The 23,415-nt window shown below is 32.7% G+C and overlaps 1 protein-coding gene across 1 annotated transcript; it reads right to left on the bottom strand.

The window, feature by feature from the left end:
* Positions 1-18,806: 18,806 nt before the first annotated feature.
* LOC139890596 (uncharacterized) lies at positions 18,807-22,069 on the bottom strand. Its single transcript, XM_071873483.1, has 5 exons — positions 21,957-22,069; positions 21,575-21,633; positions 21,424-21,481; positions 19,263-19,324; positions 18,807-19,177 (listed from the first exon to the last, which is right to left on the bottom strand). Exons 1-5 carry the CDS (start codon positions 22,018-22,020, stop codon positions 19,049-19,051), a joined length of 372 nt encoding a protein of 123 aa, XP_071729584.1. The 5' UTR covers positions 22,021-22,069; the 3' UTR covers positions 18,807-19,048.
* Positions 22,070-23,415: the final 1,346 nt, after the last annotated feature.

The following is a 23,415-nucleotide window of genomic DNA, read 5'->3' as shown; positions in this document are numbered from 1 at the left end:
TGTGGTGTTTATTTCTTATGTCTTTCATTTTTTAATGGGTTGCTGCATGAATGATGCAAACATAAATTGATAGAACAATAATATGATCGATGTAAAAATCGCGGAAAGAAATTTAGCAGCAACGCGCGAACCCATAACTCTTGTTAACCGATCAAAGAGGTTACATTCGGTTACACGTATGAAAACTAATTAATTTTGCTTAAACGAGATTCGGATCGGCTCGCGCGTTGGAAGGGGCCTTCTGGGTTGTATATTCATAGTTAACGTAGCGTTAGGTATTTATAGAAGCAAAAGCGGCACATGTGTTAAGCTCTTTTTTAGATGGTGTGTTTAGTGTTTTTTAAAAAGGTATGCGTTTCACGCATAGTTAGTTGCGTTGTGTTCATAAAATTATTCCTAGTTGAACGATGGTGCCGAAAAAGTTTAACGCTCGGCGAGCGAGAAGATACGGTCCGGTAAAAATTGTGGTGAAGTTTGGTCAAATTTTTTTAATAGAATAATGATTTGACGGTTTTTACCCCTGAAAAAATTGGAGCTTGAAAGATAGTTGGGGGCCGGGCGTGTAAATTTTGGGTGGGGTGTCGTTTCACCCTCATGGGACGACCAAAATTACCATTGCAATTACGATATGTATAAATAAATATAAATATAAATTATTTCTTAAATTTGTTCACATGTTATTTACCCGTTAAGTCTAATTATTTTGGTGACTAGGATAGAAACCAACTTTTCCACATACGGAAACTAAATATGCTTACATGGAATTTATTTACTTATTCATAATTATCTTATATATGGAGTAGAAGCGTAGGATTATATATAAAAAGTGATAATTTACTTCAATTGATTAATTAACTAGTAACGGTACCGGCCGCGCATTGTCGCGGCATCTCCTGGGTAAAATGTCGAATGGTAATTATGTTCAACTAATGAGACCGCTAAGTAGACCCGAGAGTCATTTTTGACATTTTTACGTACGTGGTAAAACTTTTCCATTGACGTTTCGAAATTTAAACTAACATGGGCTGACACAACTAATGCCATGAGCCTATAATGACATTTTAGATGTGTCGTGACTTTTGTTTGTCAAAGTTAGGCATATGATTCAAAATAACTGTGTATGGCCCAAATGGGTATTATAAATTTCCATTTCATCCAAAATATGTCCATAACTCATTTTCAAGACACTAAAACTTTCAAACTCCTCTAACTTGACATATGAGACGTGTCTACATTGAGAGTTACCTGAATTGACCCAATTTTACGCTAACAAGTCAAGTGTCCAAGTAGTTAAAACTATGAAATTTCATCATATTGGCTAAAGTTTTACTATCAATATCAAGAAAATACTTAGCATTGATGTTTTTAAAGAAATGCCAATAAACATATTGTGTTAGAAAGGCTTGCCTTGAACGAAAACTCAATTGCTTGTGCTACTTCAAACTCAGAATCCAACCTTAGTGACAATCAAATTCTGAATCTAAAGAGTTCAAACTCAAATTATGCACAATATCTTTCCTCCTGGAGAAAAAAGAATAAAGATTGTAACTGAACAACAGATTATTTGACATACAAAATTTTAACTATTATCGTTATAAGGCATAAGTTGAGCAAGTCAGACTACATATGAAATTTTATGCATATTGAACATTTAACGTTACATACAACAATGAGGGATTCTATGTTACACTATGTAGTTGATTCATCATGTCAAATTGAACAACATATACTGCATATCAAATTAAGATTTAACCATAGACATGATGATACATAGGGGCACGACTTAGCAACACTTGGTAGATAAACTAAAGATTAAACATAAGCATAAACATTTTCGAGTACTTAGTAAACATATACATAATCATTTTATATGGCACTATAAAGTAAATGGTGACAAACCTAATATCTTGGCATACTCATCACAAACTTCGCCACATCTATCATAACCTTCAGTCAATCAACTAAGTGTTCCTCAAAAATACAATTTATAGTTTCACCTACAAATCTTCTCTATACCTAACTTGCTATTTAACCAAAGTTGCTTATTTTAAAACCATGTCATCAAACAGGATTCTAAACCAAATTCCTAGAGCCACTGGCCTTGAAACCACATCTAATTTAAGCATTTGTCGAATACAATTATGCAAGTGATCTAAGTTGCAAGTATTAATATCCATGTGGGTCATGTTGAGTCAACAAAGAGTATCAAATACATTTCATTGCTAATGTGCTAGTAACGTTTTTTTTGTTGCTAGCAGAAATCGTTTAGCCTAAACTTTCATACGTACCAGAAGTGGGATAAATTTAAGATATTAGATACACTTTAGGAAGGGTAAAACAATATGACATGCTATTTCTTTTTCAGTGGGTAAAACAACACAACCTTTCTCGCAATAGCAATGATATTGAGGAACTCGATAGGTAGATCTTAAACGCTATTCATACCAAAACATAGCCTCACAAGAACTACATACGCAAAGCAATCACTAAAATCTCGATAGAAATGACAAACTAAAAAAGTAGTTAATCACAGATGAAACAACTTACCATGTACAAAAATCAAGTTTAACATCACATACTATTCTTTCTTTTATCAATTCATGCAAAACAAAAGAAAAATTCTTTTGTCAACAACAAACAATAGAATAAGAAAATTTAGATACATATTATCGTAAACAAACAATGTATTAAACATTACGCATTCATAAGCTAAATATATATATATATATATATATATATATATATATATATATATATATATATATATATATATATATATATATAAAGAGTAAGCAAAAGGTATTTGTATTAACAATATAAAAACCAAATGAAAAAAACAAAGTGAAATGCATAGATTAGATATACAAACATTGAAGCTCAAGTTGAACAACATGTATCAGCAACAGAAACGTACACAGGTTCGAAAGAGGCTTGAAAATAACTAGCACACATAAGCAATAACAACATAGCCACTAAAAATATAAACATAACAACAAATTTTTTTTTTAAATAAATTCAATGAAATATAAGAGATCGAGATTTAAAACATGTAACATGAGCCTCAAACTAATATATGGTTGATGAAGAAAATTTATCTACACAACTTATCATAAACAAACCATTTTTAACAGAATAAGAAAAGATAATATAATGAAATTTATCTACACAACTTATCATAAACAACCATTTTAAACAGAATAAGAAAAGATAATAGAATGTTACACCCATAAATCGTTCATTTGAATGAAATGTAACAAATTAAACCTTTAACAACAGGGTGGCCATCAGTTGAGAAATTAATGGTTTTTATACAACACAAAAAAGGAAAACTCCAGCACAGTAACAGACTCTAAACCAAAATAACCCTAATAATCGAAGATGGGAAAACGAGACATAAAATAAATGACAACAAACGATCCACATTCAAAAACAAAATACTAATCAACCAATCAAAAACAGAATAGCAAACAACCCAACATACGTATACGCATTCCTAAAATACATGCATTAAGAAAAACGGTGCGTAAAAATTAACCTGATGGCCGCAGTGGAAGACCAGAATCAGAAGCTATCGACGAACAATGAAACAACCCAACCCGTATTCCATACGATAAATTTTTATTTTTATTTTTTATAATAAACCATTTGCGCTGAAATGAACGGTTACATATAACCCCTTAAACAGCATCACAAGTTGAATGTTTACAAAAGGCGCGAAGGCCATCAACAAACGTAATACAAGTTTGACCCATTCAAAAATGATAGTTTTAAACCAAACAACACTTCGAGCATGGTTTGGGGCTAAACTACCCAAAACGCTAGACCAACTTCAAAAGCTTCAACAAGTATCACCAAGGGACACCTAGTGCCCAACAACCCCTTTTCCCCTATCCGCACCTGCATCTAAAAAGATAAACAACGAGAGGGGTAAGCTAAAGCTTAGTGAATGCAATAATTATACATGTTCATATATAATCTACTTACTTGCAATCACTTAACATACCGTATACAAGCTAGCAATTCGAATACCATGTAAACATCATGCATAAACTACTATCCACAATTCACAAGAAGCTAGCAACAACAATAGCATATAATTCACAATTTAATTATGCTAGATACGAATTCACACAACCATGGTTAACCAATCGTACAAGGGAACGGTACTCGTAAAAGACCGTCGAAGTTCATAACATCCATTAATGTTACTTAAACACCGCGTAATCACTAATCCCCCGGGTGATGTCTTGAACACCGCGACTAACTCACCCCCATGACAATGTTGCGTCTTGAACACCGCGACGATTCCACATGTCAATCAAAACCATGAGTGGTGCCTTGAACACCGCGGCATCCACTCCCATGACAATGTGGTGTCTTAAACACCGAGACGATTTCACATGTCAATCAAAACCATGAGTGGTGCCGTGAACACCGCGGCATCCACTCCCATGACAATGTGGTGTCTTAAACACCGCGACAATACCACATGTCAATCAAACAATGAGTAGTGTCTTGAACACCGCGACAATACTACTCGTTACTTAGAATGTGGGGTCTTGAACACCGCGACAATTCCACATTCATACATCACAAATAAATACATTATATACGTACACGTATAATTATTCCACTCACCTTGACACAAGGATAATGATTATGCACTTCCGAACTTCAAAGCAATGTACCTAATACATTAAGTACACTTTTAATACACAAACTAGTGGAACTAGCCATATTACTTACACTTGAGCATTTAATGACCCAATTTGCATTAAATAACTCAACTACACCAAAACCGCCCATAAATGGCCAAGACTCAACTTCAATCACTAAAGCTAGTGAATTAAAGTCTACTAACACAAACTTGGGGTATTTCATACCCATTTCACCCAATTAGGTCAACTAGTACTCATTTGACCCATTTTAAATACTTAGACTCACAATCGAACTAAACTTACCCAATTACACTTCTTTCATCAATTTAAAGGTGTATTAGTAACTTAACAACATCATTTAACACCTACAACCTCAAATCATTAGGCCAAACCCTAGGTTATGGCCATTAGGGTTTAATTTCATCAATCTAACCCCAAAAACCCACCCATTTAACCCTCAAATGGGTCATACAAGTTCCAAATGAACCAAACCCTAGCATAAACCAATTAAAACTCAAACATAGAGTTAAAACTTACCAACACTATCCACTCGTAGCTAAGAACGAGGAGAACAACTTTAATTCTTGCTTCAAAGATCAACTCTCAATCCTTAACTCTCAAAACTCACTTGAAATCAAATGGGTTTTTATGTTTTGAGAGAAATTGGAGAAAGAAAATGGAAAAGAATTGAATTAAATGAGATAAGTGGTGGAGATTAAATGCTCCAATCAGATCCACATGTAAAAAGATGAATTTGCCCTTGAACCACTTATTTTAAAAACAAAATCCCGAACCAGCTCACCCAGTGGGTCGCGGCGCGGCCCCAATTATCGCGGCGCGGAAATTAACGTATTTTACGAGCTGTCTTAAATCATTCCTGACTCAGATTCTAGTTATTGGTCGCGGCGCGGCCTTCTTCTCCGCGGCGCGACATTTAAAGGAAAACTCGACCCTTCTTATCATACCTCCTGACTCTGGTTTGAGTTCAATGTCGCGGCGCGACAAAGGCTTCCGCGGCGCGACAATTGCCTTCAACTGAGCCATTCGACAACTTACACAACTTAACAATTTATTCAACTTGTACACTTTGTTCATGCTTCCTATGCACGTCTAAACTTCATCTTTTAGTCTCACAAGACTTAACATCAACAAGGACTCATGCATATACCTATACATGCATATATTCTAAACACATATATATACATACATATTCGTATATATATATTTACACAATAACTAACACGTAGGTCTTTTAATCATATAAACGAACGAGTTACAAGCGTACTACGATTAAGTTTGTACCTTTAAATATGTACGGGAAAAACGGGATGTTACAAACAATCAAAACAATAATAGTTAAATCGGAAACAGATTTTCATCCAGTTGGAGCGTGGAAGTCATCAGAGATGATTTAAGCTATCGTTATTTGGTGAAAATAATTCATAAAATAACATTGAAACCCTAAAAGTGAACTCTAATGGTGATATGATGAGGTTTGTGAAATCTTTTTTTTTTTTTTTTTAATTTGAGCCCTAGGAAGGAGTGGGTGTGGAAGATGTTAGTGCCATTGGAAGTGTCTGGAAGAAGGAGCTGATAGTGCTCCAAATGAACATATATTTTGTAGCAATATCGTTCCAATATGTAAAGTTTTTAAATGTAATTTCCTTATTTTTAGTTGTAATAGTTAAATAAATAAGTGCGAAGACGAAAGACGCAAATCGCTCGAAAATGAAGATTTAAAGACAAAAACGAAGATTTGAAAGACCAAAACGTCCAAAAAGCTCAAATGTACAAGATACAATCAAAAAGGTTCAAATTATTGATGAAGAACGTCTAAAAATGACAAGAGTACAAGTTACAAAACGCAAAGTACAAGATATAAAATTGTACGAAAGGACGTTCGAAAATCCGAAACCAGGACATGAACCAACTCTCAACGCTCGACGCAACGGTGTAAAAATTACGAGTCAACTATGCACAAGAATAAAATATAATATTTAAATAATTCATAATAAGAATAAGATTAAATAATAAAAAGTTGTTAATTGAGCATAGTTCAGGGGTCGTAAATGAAAATTCAATTTCTATATAACGATCTATGTAATGATGAATGAAATGAACTTCTCCGAGAGATTTTTTCGATCTTTTTTTCTTTCTATCTTTTTTCTTATTTTTCTATATCAAATATCAATATCTATATTTATAATTCTCTATCATAATGTTAATGTAATCAGATATAACAATAATCTTAATTTTAATTTTAAATTATGATAATAATAAGATTTATGATAGAGATCATTTGAGTGTGTAAGTCGAAATTCTGTCCGTGTAACGCTACGCTATTTTTAATCATTGTAAGTTATGTTCAACCTTTTTACATTAATGTCTCGTAGCTAAGTCGTTATTATGCTTATTTAAAATGAAGTAATCATGATGTTGGGCTAATTACTAAAATTGGGTAATTGGGCTTTGTACCATAATTGGGGTTTGAACAAAAGAACGACACTTGTGGAAATTGAACTATGGGCTATTAATAGATGGGGGGTATTGTCTAATTGAGTGACAACTCATTGGAGTCTGTCGAACCTATCTTCAAATTAATTAACCTAATAATTAATAATGATTATGGTTGTCCTATTTAGTGATGTTCATATGGAATCTGTTATAATCATTTAATTAATCAATTGGGTTGGGTAATTGATTATTCATTCTGATCAAGTGGATGAATTAATATTCATAAACTAATTAAAACAGGGGTGGATTACATACAGTGATAACTGGTGTAATTGTTGACAGAAGTGATAACTGCGTCACAGTTTAAATCCTTAATCAGTTGGAATATTTGACTTCGGGTATAAGGGTAATTTGACGAGGATACTCGCACTTTATATTTATGACCGATGGACTATTATGGACAAAAACCAGATAGATGTATCAAATAAACCAGGACAAAGGACAATTAACCCATGGTAATAAATTAAAATCAACAAACATCATGATTACGGAAGTTTAAATAAGCATAATTCTTTTATTATATTTCTCATCGTATCTTTATTTACTGTCATTTTATTACTCGCAATTTTATTTTCTGTCATTTTATTTATCGCAATTTATTTTACGCACTTTAATTTTTGTCATTTATTTTTACGCTTAAAATCGACAAACCGGTCATTAAACGGTAAAACCCCCATTTTATAATAATACTACTACTTATTTATATATATATTTTTACAAATAAACTTAATAATATAGCGTTAACTTCACCAGCTCCCTGTGGAACGAACCGGACTTACTAAAAACTACACTACTCTACGATTAGGTACACTGCCTATAGTGTTGTAGCAAGGTTTAGGTATATCCCATCCGTAAATTAATAAAACTTGTGTCATATTTTGTAGTATTTTGTATTAAAAATAATACTATTTCGTACCCTCACGCTACATCATCAAGTTTTTGGCGCCGCTGCCGGGGACCGCTAAAACGCTATATTTTTAATTATAATAATATTGAAATAAAATATAATAATATAATAATATTGAAATAGAATATAATAATATAATAATATTGAAATAGAATATAATAATATAATAATATTTTAGAATATATTTTGAATCGTAAAAGTTTTAAAAAGTCGTATTTATTAAATACTTCAGGGGTATATTATGTAAATTGTAATTAATAATTTCTATCATGTCGCTTTCATGTGAATAGTAAATTAATTAATTTCTTTTCATTTACTATTCATAAATAGTAAATGAATTAAAAAAAAGTTTTGAAAAAAAAATGATAATTATAAAAAAAAGTATTAATTTGTAAAAAAAAAAAATCATTTTTAAAAAAAAAAAAAAAAAAAAAAATTGTAAAAAAAAAACGCTTTTTTTTTTAGAAAAAAAAATTTCGTTTTTAAAAAAAAAACGTAAAAAAAAAAAAAAAAAAAACTTAAAAAAAAAAAAAACAAAAACGTAAAAAAAAAAAGTAAAAAAAAAATTATTAAAAAAAAATATATATTTTTTAAGATTTTGTCTATAAAAAAAAATTGTTTTTTTTAGTTTTATTATCTTTAGATTTTTAGACTATAGTCGCAACTTTTAGTATTAAGTTTAGTTTTGCCATAGTTATTTTTACTTCTAGAATTTTTAGGCTTTGCCGTAAAATCCCTTAAGTGCTTATTCCTTAGATTAAGTTTTAGGTGCTTTAGAATTTTACGACGCCGTATTTCGCACTACTTTCTTATTTTTATTTTTCGACGCCTATTTTTCGACCTTTTTATTTTTCGACCTTTTTCGACGCGCAATCTTTTTCTTTCTTATTTCTCGCCATTCTAGTTTTTAGGACTTAGATTTTTTTCTACTTCTTCTCTAAATTTCTTAAAATTACGAAAATTTATTTTAAGTGGTTAAATTGATAGACATCAAAATTTTCTGGTTCGTAGTAATAGTTGGATTTGTACGTGGACCGGGTTATTGGAGCCAAACAGTACTCAATTATATTGAGACCAAACGAATCCTGCCCCTCTGCTGCATCTTTTGGCTATTCGAAACGTGGGCAAAATCAGAAAAGTCTATTGATTGGACAACTTATATAAGTTTTTCTTATTTTTATAACTAATAGGATATTCTGTGAATGCACCGAGCAAAACGTTCACCACCTTTCATACGTTCACCACCTGTAACTCGATCAAGACATCTAGCAAATATTGTCGCCGTTGATTTTTCTTTAGAATCGTCATCTAGTCGAACAAGAACTCCAACTCAAATTTCCGATAATCCATCTTTTGAACCCGACTTCACAATTAAGAACCCGGAGCATATTCAAGGACAATTCCAAGATCTTGAACCACTAATTATTCCTCCTGAGCCACAAACCATTAAATCAGAATCCTCTAGTGATTCGTATTCAACAAATTCAATTATGGAAGTAACGGAACCTCTAAGTATGGAAGATCGAATGAGAGCCACACGCACGGGCCAAGGTCACGCCATTATTAAACCAGAAGTTAATGCTCCAGATTATGAAATTAAAGGACAAATCCTACACATGGTAACTAACCAATGCCAATTCAGTGGTGCACCGAATGAAGATCCTAACGAACACCTTCGTACGTTTAAAAGAATTTGTACACTATTCAAAATCCGAGAAGTTGAAGATGAGCAGATCTATCTCATGTTGTTTCCCTGGACTTTAAAGGGAGAAGCCAAAGATTGGTTAGAATCGTTACCTGAAGGGGCGATTGACACATGGGATGTTTTAGTTGAAAAATTTCTTAAACGATTCTTTCCGGCATCCAAAGCCGTGAGACTTCAAGGAGAAATTGTTACGTTCGCGCAAAATCCAAATGAAACATTATATGAGGCGTGGACAAGATTCGGAAGGATGTTGAGAGGATGTCCTCAACACGGATTAGATACTTTTCAAATAGTGCAAATCTTCTATAAAGGCGTAGACATCGCTATAAGAAAAGACATCGACATAACAGCTGGTGGTTCCATCATGAAGAAAACCGCAACTGAAGCTTACAAAATTATTGATAATACAGCCTCCCACTCTCATGAGTGGCACCAAGAAAAAGATATTTTTCGTTCATCTAAAGTGGCTAGAGCCGATTCTAGCCATGACTTTGATTCCGTTTCAGCAAAAATAGATGCTTTCGAAAGACGAATGGAAAAGATGAATAAAGATATTCACGCAATACGAATCAGTTGTGAGCAATGCGGTGGACCACACTTATTGAAAGATTGTCACATTGAACCAACGATGGAACAACGAGAGAATGTTTCCTATATGAACCAAAGGCCGGGAAATAATTATCAAAATAATTATCAACCGCCAAGGCTAAACTTAAATCGAAATCAAAACATTCTTTACAATCCAAAAGGACCCGAAAATAACTGGTATAACCAACAAGGTCCGAATAACCAACCAACTCAAAACAACACTTTCAATCAACAAAGACCTAGCTTGTATAAACCACCACAACAAACCGACGAGAAGAAGTCAAATCTGGAAGAAGTGGTATTTAAGCTAGTTGAATCTCAAACACAATTTATTGAAACTCAAACCCAAACGAATGAGAGGTTTGAGCAGTCATTTAGAACTCAACAAGCTTCCATTTTGAATCTAGAAAAACACGTAGGTACTCTTGCTAGCATGATGAGTGAGAGGGAACAAGGAAAGCTACCGAGTAATACTGAAGTAAATCCTCGGAATGAGAATGTTAATATGGTGTCAACGAATTCTGAAAAACCAGCATCAGAAGATGGGAAGGTTTTAGATGAGAGTAACAATGAAGAAGTTACACCACCGCCACCCGAGTATGTAAAGCCAGTGGTGGCACCATACAAACCACCCATCCCGTTTCCAAGAAAAGGAGTTGAGTATGAGCAAGTGATAGGTAATAAAGATTGTGATACCTCTGGAAAGAAGAAGAAGAAAAAGAATAAGAAAGTGCAAGAAACAAAAGCCGTAAATATAAACCCGGTGAAGACAGTTCCACCAAAACCTCCACCTAGGGTAGGTGATCCGGGTGAATTTATTGTTCCTTGTCTACTTAGTGATTGTGTCATGTATGATGCACTAGCAGATTTAGGTGCAAGTGTAAGTGTTATGCCTCTTTCCTTATATAAGAGATTAGGTGTAGGTAAGTTAAGTGCAACGGATATGAGTGTTCGACTCTTTGATCAAACCATTAAGCACCCAGTTGGAATTGCTGACAACTTACCCGTTCAAGTAGGCAATTTAACCTTTCTAGTCGAATTTATTGTCATTGACATAGAAGAGGACCCAAACGTTCCTCTAATTTTAGGTCGACCATTCTTTGCGTCCACCGGGGCGTTATTTGATGTAGGAAATGGAAGAATGACACTTAAAAGTGGTAACAAATCAATCACCTTTATGATTCGAAAGTCTAAATCTCCACCAACTAAAACCGTTGAACCAGTAAAAACGATTGGTAATAACCATGTTGTTTTACCAACTCCAACGGTAGTGCTTAGCAATAATAAAACGCCTAAGTGTGGGGAAAATGAAGTAAAACCTAATGATGACTTGATAATAAAGAACCCCGTTGTTGATACGAAATTAAATGACCCCGTTATTAACAGTTCAATGAAGAAACTTTTTAAACGGGCTATCGATGCTAGAAGTAAGGGGAACTTTAAGTTATGTAACCGGTTAGTATCCAATCTGTCGCCTAAAGAAAAGGCGAAACTAGTTGAATTTTGGGATATTACGGAAGAAGCCGGGCACTGGCTTAAAGAAAAAGTCACAGATAGGCAAGTTGATTATGGACCAAAAGAAATTGACGATGAAGTTAATCACAATTTCGACACCACAGCTACCTAAGTGTGGGGAGATTCAAATGTTCTAAGAAAATGTTATCTAGAGTTAGTTGTTCTGTTCTCGTGTAGTTCCGAGAATGGAATCCGATTGGTCTTTTCCGCTAGCAGACACTAAAGAACTAGTTTTCTCCCCCCATTCTGAATTTTTGTTTTTTTTAGGTTTTATATGAAATTAATATGCTTTTAAGTTTTGTGTGATATTTAAAAACAAAATTTACTTTAATTCATTAAGTTGAAAAAATGATTTCTAAAATTCGTCGTGAGTTGAAGACTAGGTCATTAAGCCGAAATTGCTTTACCCGAGGGTGGGACGGCAAATTTTGTTATCATTATTTTTAATTTTATTGATCTAAAGTATGCCAAAAAGATATTAGACTTTATAAATTTTTGAACGTGGGGTAATATACCCAACTTCAAAAATATGTATATATATGTTTGTATTTTATATTATGTACAAAACAGGGTAGAACAACGCACTTTCAAAGACTAACATTAAGTTCAGCAATAGCTACTGATTTTGACGACAAGAAGCAAAATATCAAATGTGATGTAAAATAATATGCTTACAAACTGGGTATTTTTAATCACTTTTCTACACTAATCACCCTCATGAATTTATAATTATAGTCTGATTTCATGCAAATGAGGGCATTGCATGATCTCAAGTGTGGGGAAGGGTTATAAATTCTCTCGGGTTTGCACTTAGTTTATTTGTCAAATTTTGTGAAAATTTGAAAAATTTTCAACTAAATGAATTTAAAATCATGTTTATACATATTTATGAACGATAAAACTAGGTGTTAATACCGAAATTATCGTTACCTCGAAAAGGACATAAATTGAGAAACACCCTAAAACGCTTGAATTCATTTAAAATGAAATAGAAGAAAATAAAAAGGCAAAGAAAGAAACTAAGTGTGGGAAGAATGTACCAAGTTATTCAATTTAAAACATATATCACATATTTTTGTACAAGATTATTGCAGGTACTTTTGCTTTGGACGATACTAATCAGTTTTACCCGGTTTACTGTAATACATTTGAAACAAAGATGGATCTACACGATGAATCAATTCCATCATTAAAAGGAAGTAAAGTCTTCCGAAAAAGACACGCGCTTCTTGATTTAGGTCATGAAGTTGTCGTCCAGACCAGCTGTAGGTTGACGAAAAATCTAGAAAAGTCATCTCTAAAATCAGCAGGAAATCCACGGACCTCAGCATCAAACAGGGTCGCCAAGTGGTCAGATTTATCCTAACCATGAGAAGGATTTATCTCGTACAATGGGGAGGCACCGTGCAAATTAGCTTGATAAGACTAATGAATCAGATCCCCAGAAAAGGATAATCTCCTTAAAGATTAAAAATCAGCTTTTAAGACTGATATTACTCAATCCTTGAGATTGACCTTAAAGATTGAGAATTCAAACTCATGGAATTCAATGATATCTAAACTCGAGCTTGAACGAGAAAATATTTTGATCAAAAATACAAACCGATTTGTTTTCTGAAAAACCATTTTCAATGCGTTCATTACCATTGAACGTAAAATCCTAAGAAATTCACCTGGAATTCATTAGGTCACCTGAACCAAATCGGGTGTCAACCGTAAGAACGGTGGTTGCATAGCATGGTCGGAGACAGGACCTTGTGCCAGACCGAAAAATCATAGGATGATCTTTACTATCGCTCCTACCAAGGATAGTTCTAGCATCCGACACGTTAAAAGACCATAATCATCTACATGTCACGGGACATTGCCTTAACAGTTTCTTGTTCATCGCTTTCCTTTACAACCGGACGGTAGTTTGCCGAAAGGTAATATACGGGACAAGTAAACTGGACGTGTTGCTTTCCTAATACAAGGTTAGCAAGTGGGTAACACAAAACCACAAGTGTTGAGCTAAAATTTTCAAATCTGAAACCCACACAACCCACAAAAATATTTTGCAAACACCGGTGAAGGGTTATTCCGGAAAACTTATCTAGGGTAAAAGCTAGATTAAATTTTCAAAAAGATCAAATGTTTTCATAAAGATCCAATTTCCTTAAAGGATCTAAATTTTTATAGTCATGTGGGACTGTAAACCGCCTTTCAAATGTGCACTTTGCTTTGGAAACCGAAAGTAAATCGGCTATTTGATTGCAAGTGTCGTTGACCTAAACCCAAGGCAACTGTGGATGACACACCCACCTTTAACCATCATTACTGTCATTGTTTATACCGCTATATCAAAATCACTGATGTACAAAATGTGATGAATAAAAAAGTGATTCATGTATGTTTTTATTTCAAGTTCTGTATTGCTTGAGGACAAGCAACGCTCAAGTGTAGGGATATTTGATAGTGCTCCAAATGAACATATATTTTGTAGCAATATCGTTCCAATATGTAAAGTTTTTAAATGTAATTTCCTTATTTTTAGTTGTAATAGTTAAATAAATAAGTGCGAAGACGAAAGACGCAAATCGCTCGAAAATGAAGATTTAAAGACAAAAACGAAGATTTGAAAGACCAAAACGTCCAAAAAGCTCAAATGTACAAGATACAATCAAAAAGGTTCAAATTATTGATGAAGAACGTCTAAAAATGACAAGAGTACAAGTTACAAAACGCAAAGTACAAGATATAAAATTGTACGAAAGGACGTTCGAAAATCCGAAACCAGGACATGAACCAACTCTCAACGCTCGACGCAACGGTGTAAAAATTACGAGTCAACTATGCACAAGAATAAAATATAATATTTAAATAATTCATAATAAGAATAAGATTAAATAATAAAAAGTTGTTAATTGAGCATAGTTCAGGGGTCGTAAATGAAAATTCAATTTCTATATAACGATCTATGTAATGATGAATGAAATGAACTTCTCCGAGAGATTTTTTCGATCTTTTTTTCTTTCTATCTTTTTTCTTATTTTTCTATATCAAATATCAATATCTATATTTATAATTCTCTATCATAATGTTAATGTAATCAGATATAACAATAATCTTAATTTTAATTTTAAATTATGATAATAATAAGATTTATGATAGAGATCATTTGAGTGTGTAAGTCGAAATTCTGTCCGTGTAACGCTACGCTATTTTTAATCATTGTAAGTTATGTTCAACCTTTTTACATTAATGTCTCGTAGCTAAGTCGTTATTATGCTTATTTAAAATGAAGTAATCATGATGTTGGGCTAATTACTAAAATTGGGTAATTGGGCTTTGTACCATAATTGGGGTTTGAACAAAAGAACGACACTTGTGGAAATTGAACTATGGGCTATTAATAGATGGGGGGTATTGTCTAATTGAGTGACAACTCATTGGAGTCTGTCGAACCTATCTTCAAATTAATTAACCTAATAATTAATAATGATTATGGTTGTCCTATTTAGTGATGTTCATATGGAATCTGTTATAATCATTTAATTAATCAATTGGGTTGGGTAATTGATTATTCATTCTGATCAAGTGGATGAATTAATATTCATAAACTAATTAAAACAGGGGTGGATTACATACAGTGATAACTGGTGTAATTGTTGACAGAAGTGATAACTGCGTCACAGTTTAAATCCTTAATCAGTTGGAATATTTGACTTCGGGTATAAGGGTAATTTGACGAGGATACTCGCACTTTATATTTATGACCGATGGACTATTATGGACAAAAACCAGATAGATGTATCAAATAAACCAGGACAAAGGACAATTAACCCATGGTAATAAATTAAAATCAACAAACATCATGATTACGGAAGTTTAAATAAGCATAATTCTTTTATTATATTTCTCATCGTATCTTTATTTACTGTCATTTTATTACTCGCAATTTTATTTTCTGTCATTTTATTTATCGCAATTTATTTTACGCACTTTAATTTTTGTCATTTATTTTTACGCTTAAAATCGACAAACCGGTCATTAAACGGTAAAACCCCCATTTTATAATAATACTACTACTTATTTATATATATATTTTTACAAATAAACTTAATAATATAGCGTTAACTTCACCAGCTCCCTGTGGAACGAACCGGACTTACTAAAAACTACACTACTCTACGATTAGGTACACTGCCTATAGTGTTGTAGCAAGGTTTAGGTATATCCCATCCGTAAATTAATAAAACTTGTGTCATATTTTGTAGTATTTTGTATTAAAAATAATACTATTTCGTACCCTCACGCTACATCATCAGGAGCGGTTTAGGAAAATAAGGTGTCTGCGTTTGATTATAGTGAAAATTAAGTGCAGACTGGTGATGGTAGGTGGAACAGTATAACAGTGCATTTGAAACCTTGTAGCCAATGAGATTAAAGATAAATTACGTAAATTAGTATATTGTATAATTAAATTATATATTTAATATAATTAACATTATTTAAATTCACTATTTAGTATAAACCCACCAAATAATAACCATCAAAATTTTTGAACGGATTTATCTTTTTGTTCGCCACGAGTTAGGTTCCACCGTCAGCACCGTTCAACTCGAAATAATTTTACGAACTAAACGCAATAAATTGTATTCGACACGGAGCTTCGATACACTACGAACACAGCATTTCTTTTTAACAATATATGAAAGTGATTTGAATTTACACTTTAAGTCCTTAAAATATTTGTGAACATGAAAATATAACTATTACAATATTAATTATACATGACGACTCACTTCAGTACTCTTATTTTGCTAAAATGATTAACAACTTTTCTAAAATTAAACTCGCTGGTTACACATTTATTAAAAAACTAATAATTGTATATAATATTTGTAAAATAATATAACTTTTACGTCGTATATAATTCAAAATATAATTAAAAACATATTAAACGCACGGGCTCTAAAACCAACACCACAGACTCTTAAACTCTAAAGAATTTTAAAAATTTGTTAACACCACGAGCCCTTAAATAATTATTATACTTATCCTTTTTAGTATCGCTATTTATAAACCGATATGAACTGCAAATTAGACTTAATTGCACGGTTTTTTACACACCCGTGCAACACACGAGCTCAAAAGCCTAGTTAATTAATATATTAAAAATTTGTGATCCAGTGGTTCACCCCTTTGTACTTGTGCATTTGAATGGAGGTGGGGAGGTCTCAAGTTTGAGTCTCTTCTCTTAAAAATTTTCGTGGGATTTATTTCCTGAAAGTCGAATTGCCCCGGGGAAGGTTTTACCGGCCCGTATATAGGACCCAGGTCCGACCGCCTGCCCCTCGGGATGGTTTAAGGTTTGGATCCCTGTAATGCGGTTCGGGTTTCCTGCCTGAAAGCGCGTTCGTGCGTGACAAATGAGAGTATTCGATGCCAACAACTTGTCTTTAAAAAAATTTAATATATCTATAGTTTGTATTAAAATCCTATAATGATGATGTCATTATTAGGCTAATTCTTTTGTTAAAAAAATTTAAAAACAAAAGAAAAAAATCTAAGTATGGTGGGTGATGTTATTAATCTAAATAATTTTGAATTAAAATTAAATCTTATTAATAATTATTTTAATTAATAAAATTAAATAATTTTGAATTATTTTAATTAATTATTTTGAATTGAGTACGAGAAGGTATAAAAACTAGGTAGAAGGAAACCAATTCCAAATTTATATTTTAATTTACACTTTCAAAATAAAATGATAACCAATATTATCTCTTATGATTAGATGTGGATTGTTTAATATGCATTTTAAGTGTTTGATAAACTGTTCAGCTGACGAGTTTCTTAGTCGGACTTTGTGGTTCTACGGGTCATTAAGCTAAATGACTTTAACATTTACGTTCACTTAATACCTAAAACATATCATTAAACTGTTTCGTTTATACAAACTCGTGGTTTCACGAGTCATTTCATTAGTTAATATATATGTATCATACACGGAGTACATGACACGGTGTCTTTTCTATTAATGACAATTAGAATTTACTTTTGATACGCTTTTATCGTAATATCTAAAATAGTTCATATTCAACATAATTTTGTGGCTACAAAAAAGTAACAATCAAATGACCCTTCTTTTGTGAAAAACTTATGACATGGACATTAACATAACTTTCATCCAATAGTGGAGGTCCACATCAAAAGAAAGTGGAGATTCAAAAGCAACATTGTGTGGCAAAAAGAATCAAAAGTGTCGACCACAAAAAAACCTACAACATTGCTTGGTGCCAAAGCTACTACGCGAGTCAATGATCAATCTATGAATATATGATCCGGCTTTACATGCAATCTAAAGTGGAAGTGAAAAGTAGGTAGTTGTCAATTTATACATTTTAGCATTGTGTTACACGAAGTTAAAAAAATATCAGGCCTTATCGTTAACTTTATGCAAGCAAGGATATAGATTGCAACTAGTGTGCACGGCTAAGGTACAAAACGGCGATTGAACAAACGTAGAGGTGGCACGTCGAGTTGATTTTTGTGAATTTGAGTTACGATATTGATTAATGAGTTTGAAATTTGGATTTGGATACACGTCTAGGTAGTTAATATAATTTCGAAAAATATAATCATAGTTAGATAGTGCAACTAGTGTAACAAGTAAGGGTTTGCACCTTTTTCTTCGTATGTAAATATGCTAAACTTTTAACAATCAGTAAATCAAATTCTGCAATACTCGTATCTTTGATAATTGTTGAGGGCAATCATGGATCTCTTATTAGGCCCATTAGCTACTAAAGAGTAGTCTATTATATAACTTATGGTATATTGGGCCCCCATGTTTACATAATATAACTAGAAAAGCTACTAAAGAGTAGTCTATTATATAACTTAATTAAGCTATATTGGGCCCGCATTTTTTTATACATTATATAACTAGAATGAGCCGTCGTACATGTTATAATCTTACATAATCATGATCATCATCATCATCATTTTTTCATATACGCAATAAACAAATACACATTATTACGTTAATTTAATAACGCCACACCATATCCATCTACAAGGATATAATCTTAGTATACATGAAACACTGTTTGAGTTTATGATTAACATCATTATATTATATATGCGTTTAATAACTGTAACTTAATTATTTCGGGTTCAATTATGTATCGGAGGTTTTCTCTTGGCCGGCGAATAATCCATCTCCGTTAAGTTTATGATATCCGGATATCGTTCAAACACGATTGCTGTCTTCCCCTTCCCACGAGTAAACTTTTTGTGGATATTCTGTACATGAGAAATAAAACCAATATCAAGACTTCATTTTATTTATGACTTATTTCTATTACTCGTATCTTGAAATTACACTAACCTTGTCTTTTGTCTTTGCAGAAGTTGATGATATTATTATTTTCATTAGTTTTCTATTTATTCCTGCAAAAAAAAATTATAAAACGAGAAATAAAAATCAAGTATATTAAAAAGATTCAAACAAGTGCATGTAAATGCTGAAGTTGTGATGTGGTCCAGCGGTTGGTGGTCTGCCTCCTTTAGGGGAGGTCAGGAGTTCGACCCCCGTTGACTACATATTAAAAACACAATTTCATCTCTGCCATGAAGTATCCACCCATGACTACATATTAAAAACACAATTTCATCTCTGCCATGAAGTATCCACCCATGTCACCTTTTCCATATTGTTTGGGGGGGGGGGGGGGGGGTAAAGGGGAGGGGGTTTTACTTGGCCGTTCCCTTGGATCAGTTTCAAGGTTTTCTCCCGGGCAGTGATGGGGGCGGGGTTATTATCACTGCATCGGCATAGTCGAAACGGGAGATGATTGCAACGGGTGGTTTAGTCCCCCTCGGGTGATCCCAATCACTGTTAAAAAAAAAAAAAAAAAAGTACATGTAAATGCTATATGTTAATTCCGTTTACAAATTTGACCTAGCCAATCTAATATGATTCGCAAAATTGTCTCAAATGGAAAATGGCATAAATTTCATTCATTCAGTTTGATTATATTCAAAAGTTGCAACTAACCATGACTACATATTAAAAACACAATTTCATCTCTGCCATGAAGTATCCACCCATGTCACCTTTTCCATATTGTTTGGGGGGGGGGGGGGGGGGTAAAGGGGAGGGGGTTTTACTTGGCCGTTCCCTTGGATCAGTTTCAAGGTTTTCTCCCGGGCAGTGATGGGGGCGGGGTTATTATCACTGCATCGGCATAGTCGAAACGGGAGATGATTGCAACGGGTGGTTTAGTCCCCCTCGGGTGATCCCAATCACTGTTAAAAAAAAAAAAAAAAGTACATGTAAATGCTATATGTTAATTCCGTTTACAAATTTGACCTAGCCAATCTAATATGATTCGCAAAATTGTCTCAAATGGAAAATGGCATAAATTTCATTCATTCAGTTTGATTATATTCAAAAGTTGCAACTAACTTAGTCTCAATTTAGACTATGAAATAAAAAATTCTCTCTTATAAACTCAGGGGAGTAGCTAACTAATATCTTATATTATAGTTTTTATATAAATTAAAAGATATCCGATTAATCTAGTGCTTTAGTTTTAGAGACGTTACAAAAGTTTTTGTAATGTTAATGACATTTGAAACCAATTATATGATAACTATTAGACGATTTTCAACGGGGTACGCCCTGGGCATGCCTCTGGCTCGCCCTTGAGGACACCATTAGCAATGGTTATGGTTTTCCTCGCTCGCAACATGATTCTAGTGCCTCGTACTCAAAATTTTCCTCCCAAAGCATAATGAAGCACGGACTGAAAATCACTAATTTCTTCTATTTAACCGCTGATTATTTCTATCATTTCCTCAACAACCTTTAACACAACCATTTATCTGATGAAAATGAGCTTCTCAAAACTTTTATTCGTTTTTTTCACCATACAAGCTCTTTTAGTTATGGGATCAACACACGTTACACTACCAAAATAAGACATTTTTCCGAGAATAAAAATATAAATATAATTATAATAATAATAATAACGAAAATAATGTTAAAAACAAACATAATATAATATTAATAAAATTTTGGGTTCATGTGACAGGAGGATGTATGTAAGGTTGGTAGTGGCGTGTGATGAGGAGAAAATAGAGAGAAAAACTGATGTGAGATAAATATATATAGCGGTCTGTCATGAAAAAAAGAACGCGATGGTTGAAAGTGGTCTTATAATCTTCACATGTGCCTAACTACTAGTAGTAATAACTAGAGAAGATATAACTAAACTTGATGATTAATACATCCCTATTGCTTAACTGTACACCATATATGTTTTAAAGTATCATATTGCACAACACTTTAAAACACATAATGCTGATGTACGATTAAAAATATGGTGTATGAAACATCTCTTTGACTACTAAAGTGGAATAATATCTAGCTAGGGTTTGAATTCAATGGTGCCTAGGTAGGTGAAATCTTGGGCCGTAGTAATCTTCATGAATCTTTGGTAACAAGTGTCCATGTGATCTTAATTCTCTCTTCTTTATAGTGGTACCTGATAATGATTGATCACTAGCCATGACTAGTCCATCCTTATGATTGCTCGATAAACTCTGCCATGCATAATCGAGTCCATTTTCAAATCATGGTAACTTAAAAGAGATTTATAACGAATAATTTTAACATAAACTCATATATATACTGACCTTGATGACGAATTCTTCATTGTCGCTAGCTGCAGTACTCAAATTTCCCAGCCTAATACCTTCACAATATATTCACACTGTTATCAATGTTTTAGTTATTATCACATGTGTATATTTAGTTATACCATTATCATCTACTATTCTACTAATCAGAATATAGCATTACTCTATCATCTAAAAAACTATAAACATTTAACATATAATATTATTATAATATAATATAATTGAAGTTTCTATAGTTTTAACCCGGCCATTTCTTCAACTACTTTTCAATTTAATCTAAATCCTAAAAACCTGAAAAGGGAAAGAAGCAATATGATTTGTAAAAGTCAATAGTTAAAAGCCACTTAAGACTAAAACCTAGATATCATTATGTATTTACCTTGAACTTCATAAAGAAAGATGGAGATAGCTAAGAGACTCAAGTACATGAAAGAAGGCTTCATGATATTTGTATTTTTTGTATTTGGAGTATAACTTTCTGAAGTAAATGAAAAGGTGTGAGGCTGCAAATTGAAGGTGGATATGGAAACCTATATATACACCAAAAATGAGGTTCGGGACCCACCTCAAGTCAATGACCAATAAGGCAATTTCAAAGATTATGTGATATCCTATGTATACTCTCTATTTCAAAGATTAATTTATTTACTTTCTAAAACATTTTTTTTGTCAGCTATCATGAATTTATTAATTATGGATACTATAAAATGATTTCTACATCATCATTTTTTAATACAAGCATCATCAAATTGGCTATTGTACAATACAATATACAATAAATAAATTATATACTTCAGCTTAACTGAAAAATAAATTATATACTTTAGTGACGTATGTATAAAAATTGATGATATCAAAATCACTCATCTTAATATCCTAACGTGTATAAAGCGCAATGTATGAGTTTAATATGTACATTGTGTGATATTGTGTCTAGTTTATGCATATTTGTATTTGCATTCTTTTCATGCAATTAATCATAGTACTAGTAAATATTGGGCTATCTTTCACTTGTCCGGTTGATGTGTCAAACTTGATCCTTTTTGATTGATCATTTTCATATAAGTTAACTATTTTATTGATAAAAGCTGTGCTGTTTCATTATGTCATCAATTACCGCCTCATTTCTACGTTGTATCAAATCAAAGCTCATGGCTCCAAATTGTGTATAGTCATGTGATAAGAAACCATCCAACCAAAACGGAATAATATTTTATTTAAATTCTACCAGTTTGTATTTTTCTCTTTGAATTATTGAATACAGTATAATTTACCATAATACAAGCCTAATAAACGTGAAACAAAGAAATTAAAGAAGATCAGAAGATATTCTAGTTGTTATTAAATTTATAAGACGAAATGATCTCTACACTATTATTTTGTTCAATGATATATGCCACTAAATATACTTTATACGATTCTACTGTACAAATGTACAACACTAAAACAAAATTAGTAGAGTACAATATATTATCATATTTACAAGTTCGCAAGTTTGGAACATGATACTATAATATGCTTTCACAATCTAAGACATGTAGGGTAACTCATTTAAAGACAACTAGTTAACTAGTCAAACATTAAAGAGTGACTTTTGTATCAACCCATGAGAGTACGTATGTTCTATCACATGACCATGTCGGATTATTAAATCATCATCCTAAGTTCTAATTATATATTTGCGTGTAGGTAGTTAAGGGACTATTAGACCATTTATAATGACCGGGCATATTACTATTTTTTATTTGTTTAAATTTTTTTCGGAACTAGACATTGTGGATTTTTAATGTAAAGTAATTGTGGTGTGAGATTTTAATGTGAGTTAAAAGTGGCATGCT

Source organism: Rutidosis leptorrhynchoides, chromosome 2 (assembly GCF_046630445.1).
Source record: "Rutidosis leptorrhynchoides isolate AG116_Rl617_1_P2 chromosome 2, CSIRO_AGI_Rlap_v1, whole genome shotgun sequence".
NCBI classification, from domain to species: Eukaryota; Viridiplantae; Streptophyta; class Magnoliopsida; order Asterales; family Asteraceae; genus Rutidosis; species Rutidosis leptorrhynchoides.
The sequence above is the reverse complement of the archived record's forward strand: the minus strand, read 5'-3'. Positions and strand labels throughout refer to the sequence as shown.

Coding starts and splice junctions, on each gene's coding strand:
- LOC139890596 (XM_071873483.1), bottom strand. CDS start 22,020: ATGAAGCCTTCTTTCATGTACTTGAGTCTCTTAGCTATCTCCATCTTT. Junction 21,634..21,956: donor CTTTCTTTATGAAGTTCAAG/GTAAATACATAA, acceptor TATATTGTGAAG/GTATTAGGCTGGGAAATTTG. Junction 21,482..21,574: donor ATGAAGAATTCGTCATCAAG/GTCAGTATATAT, acceptor TATGCATGGCAG/AGTTTATCGAGCAATCATAA.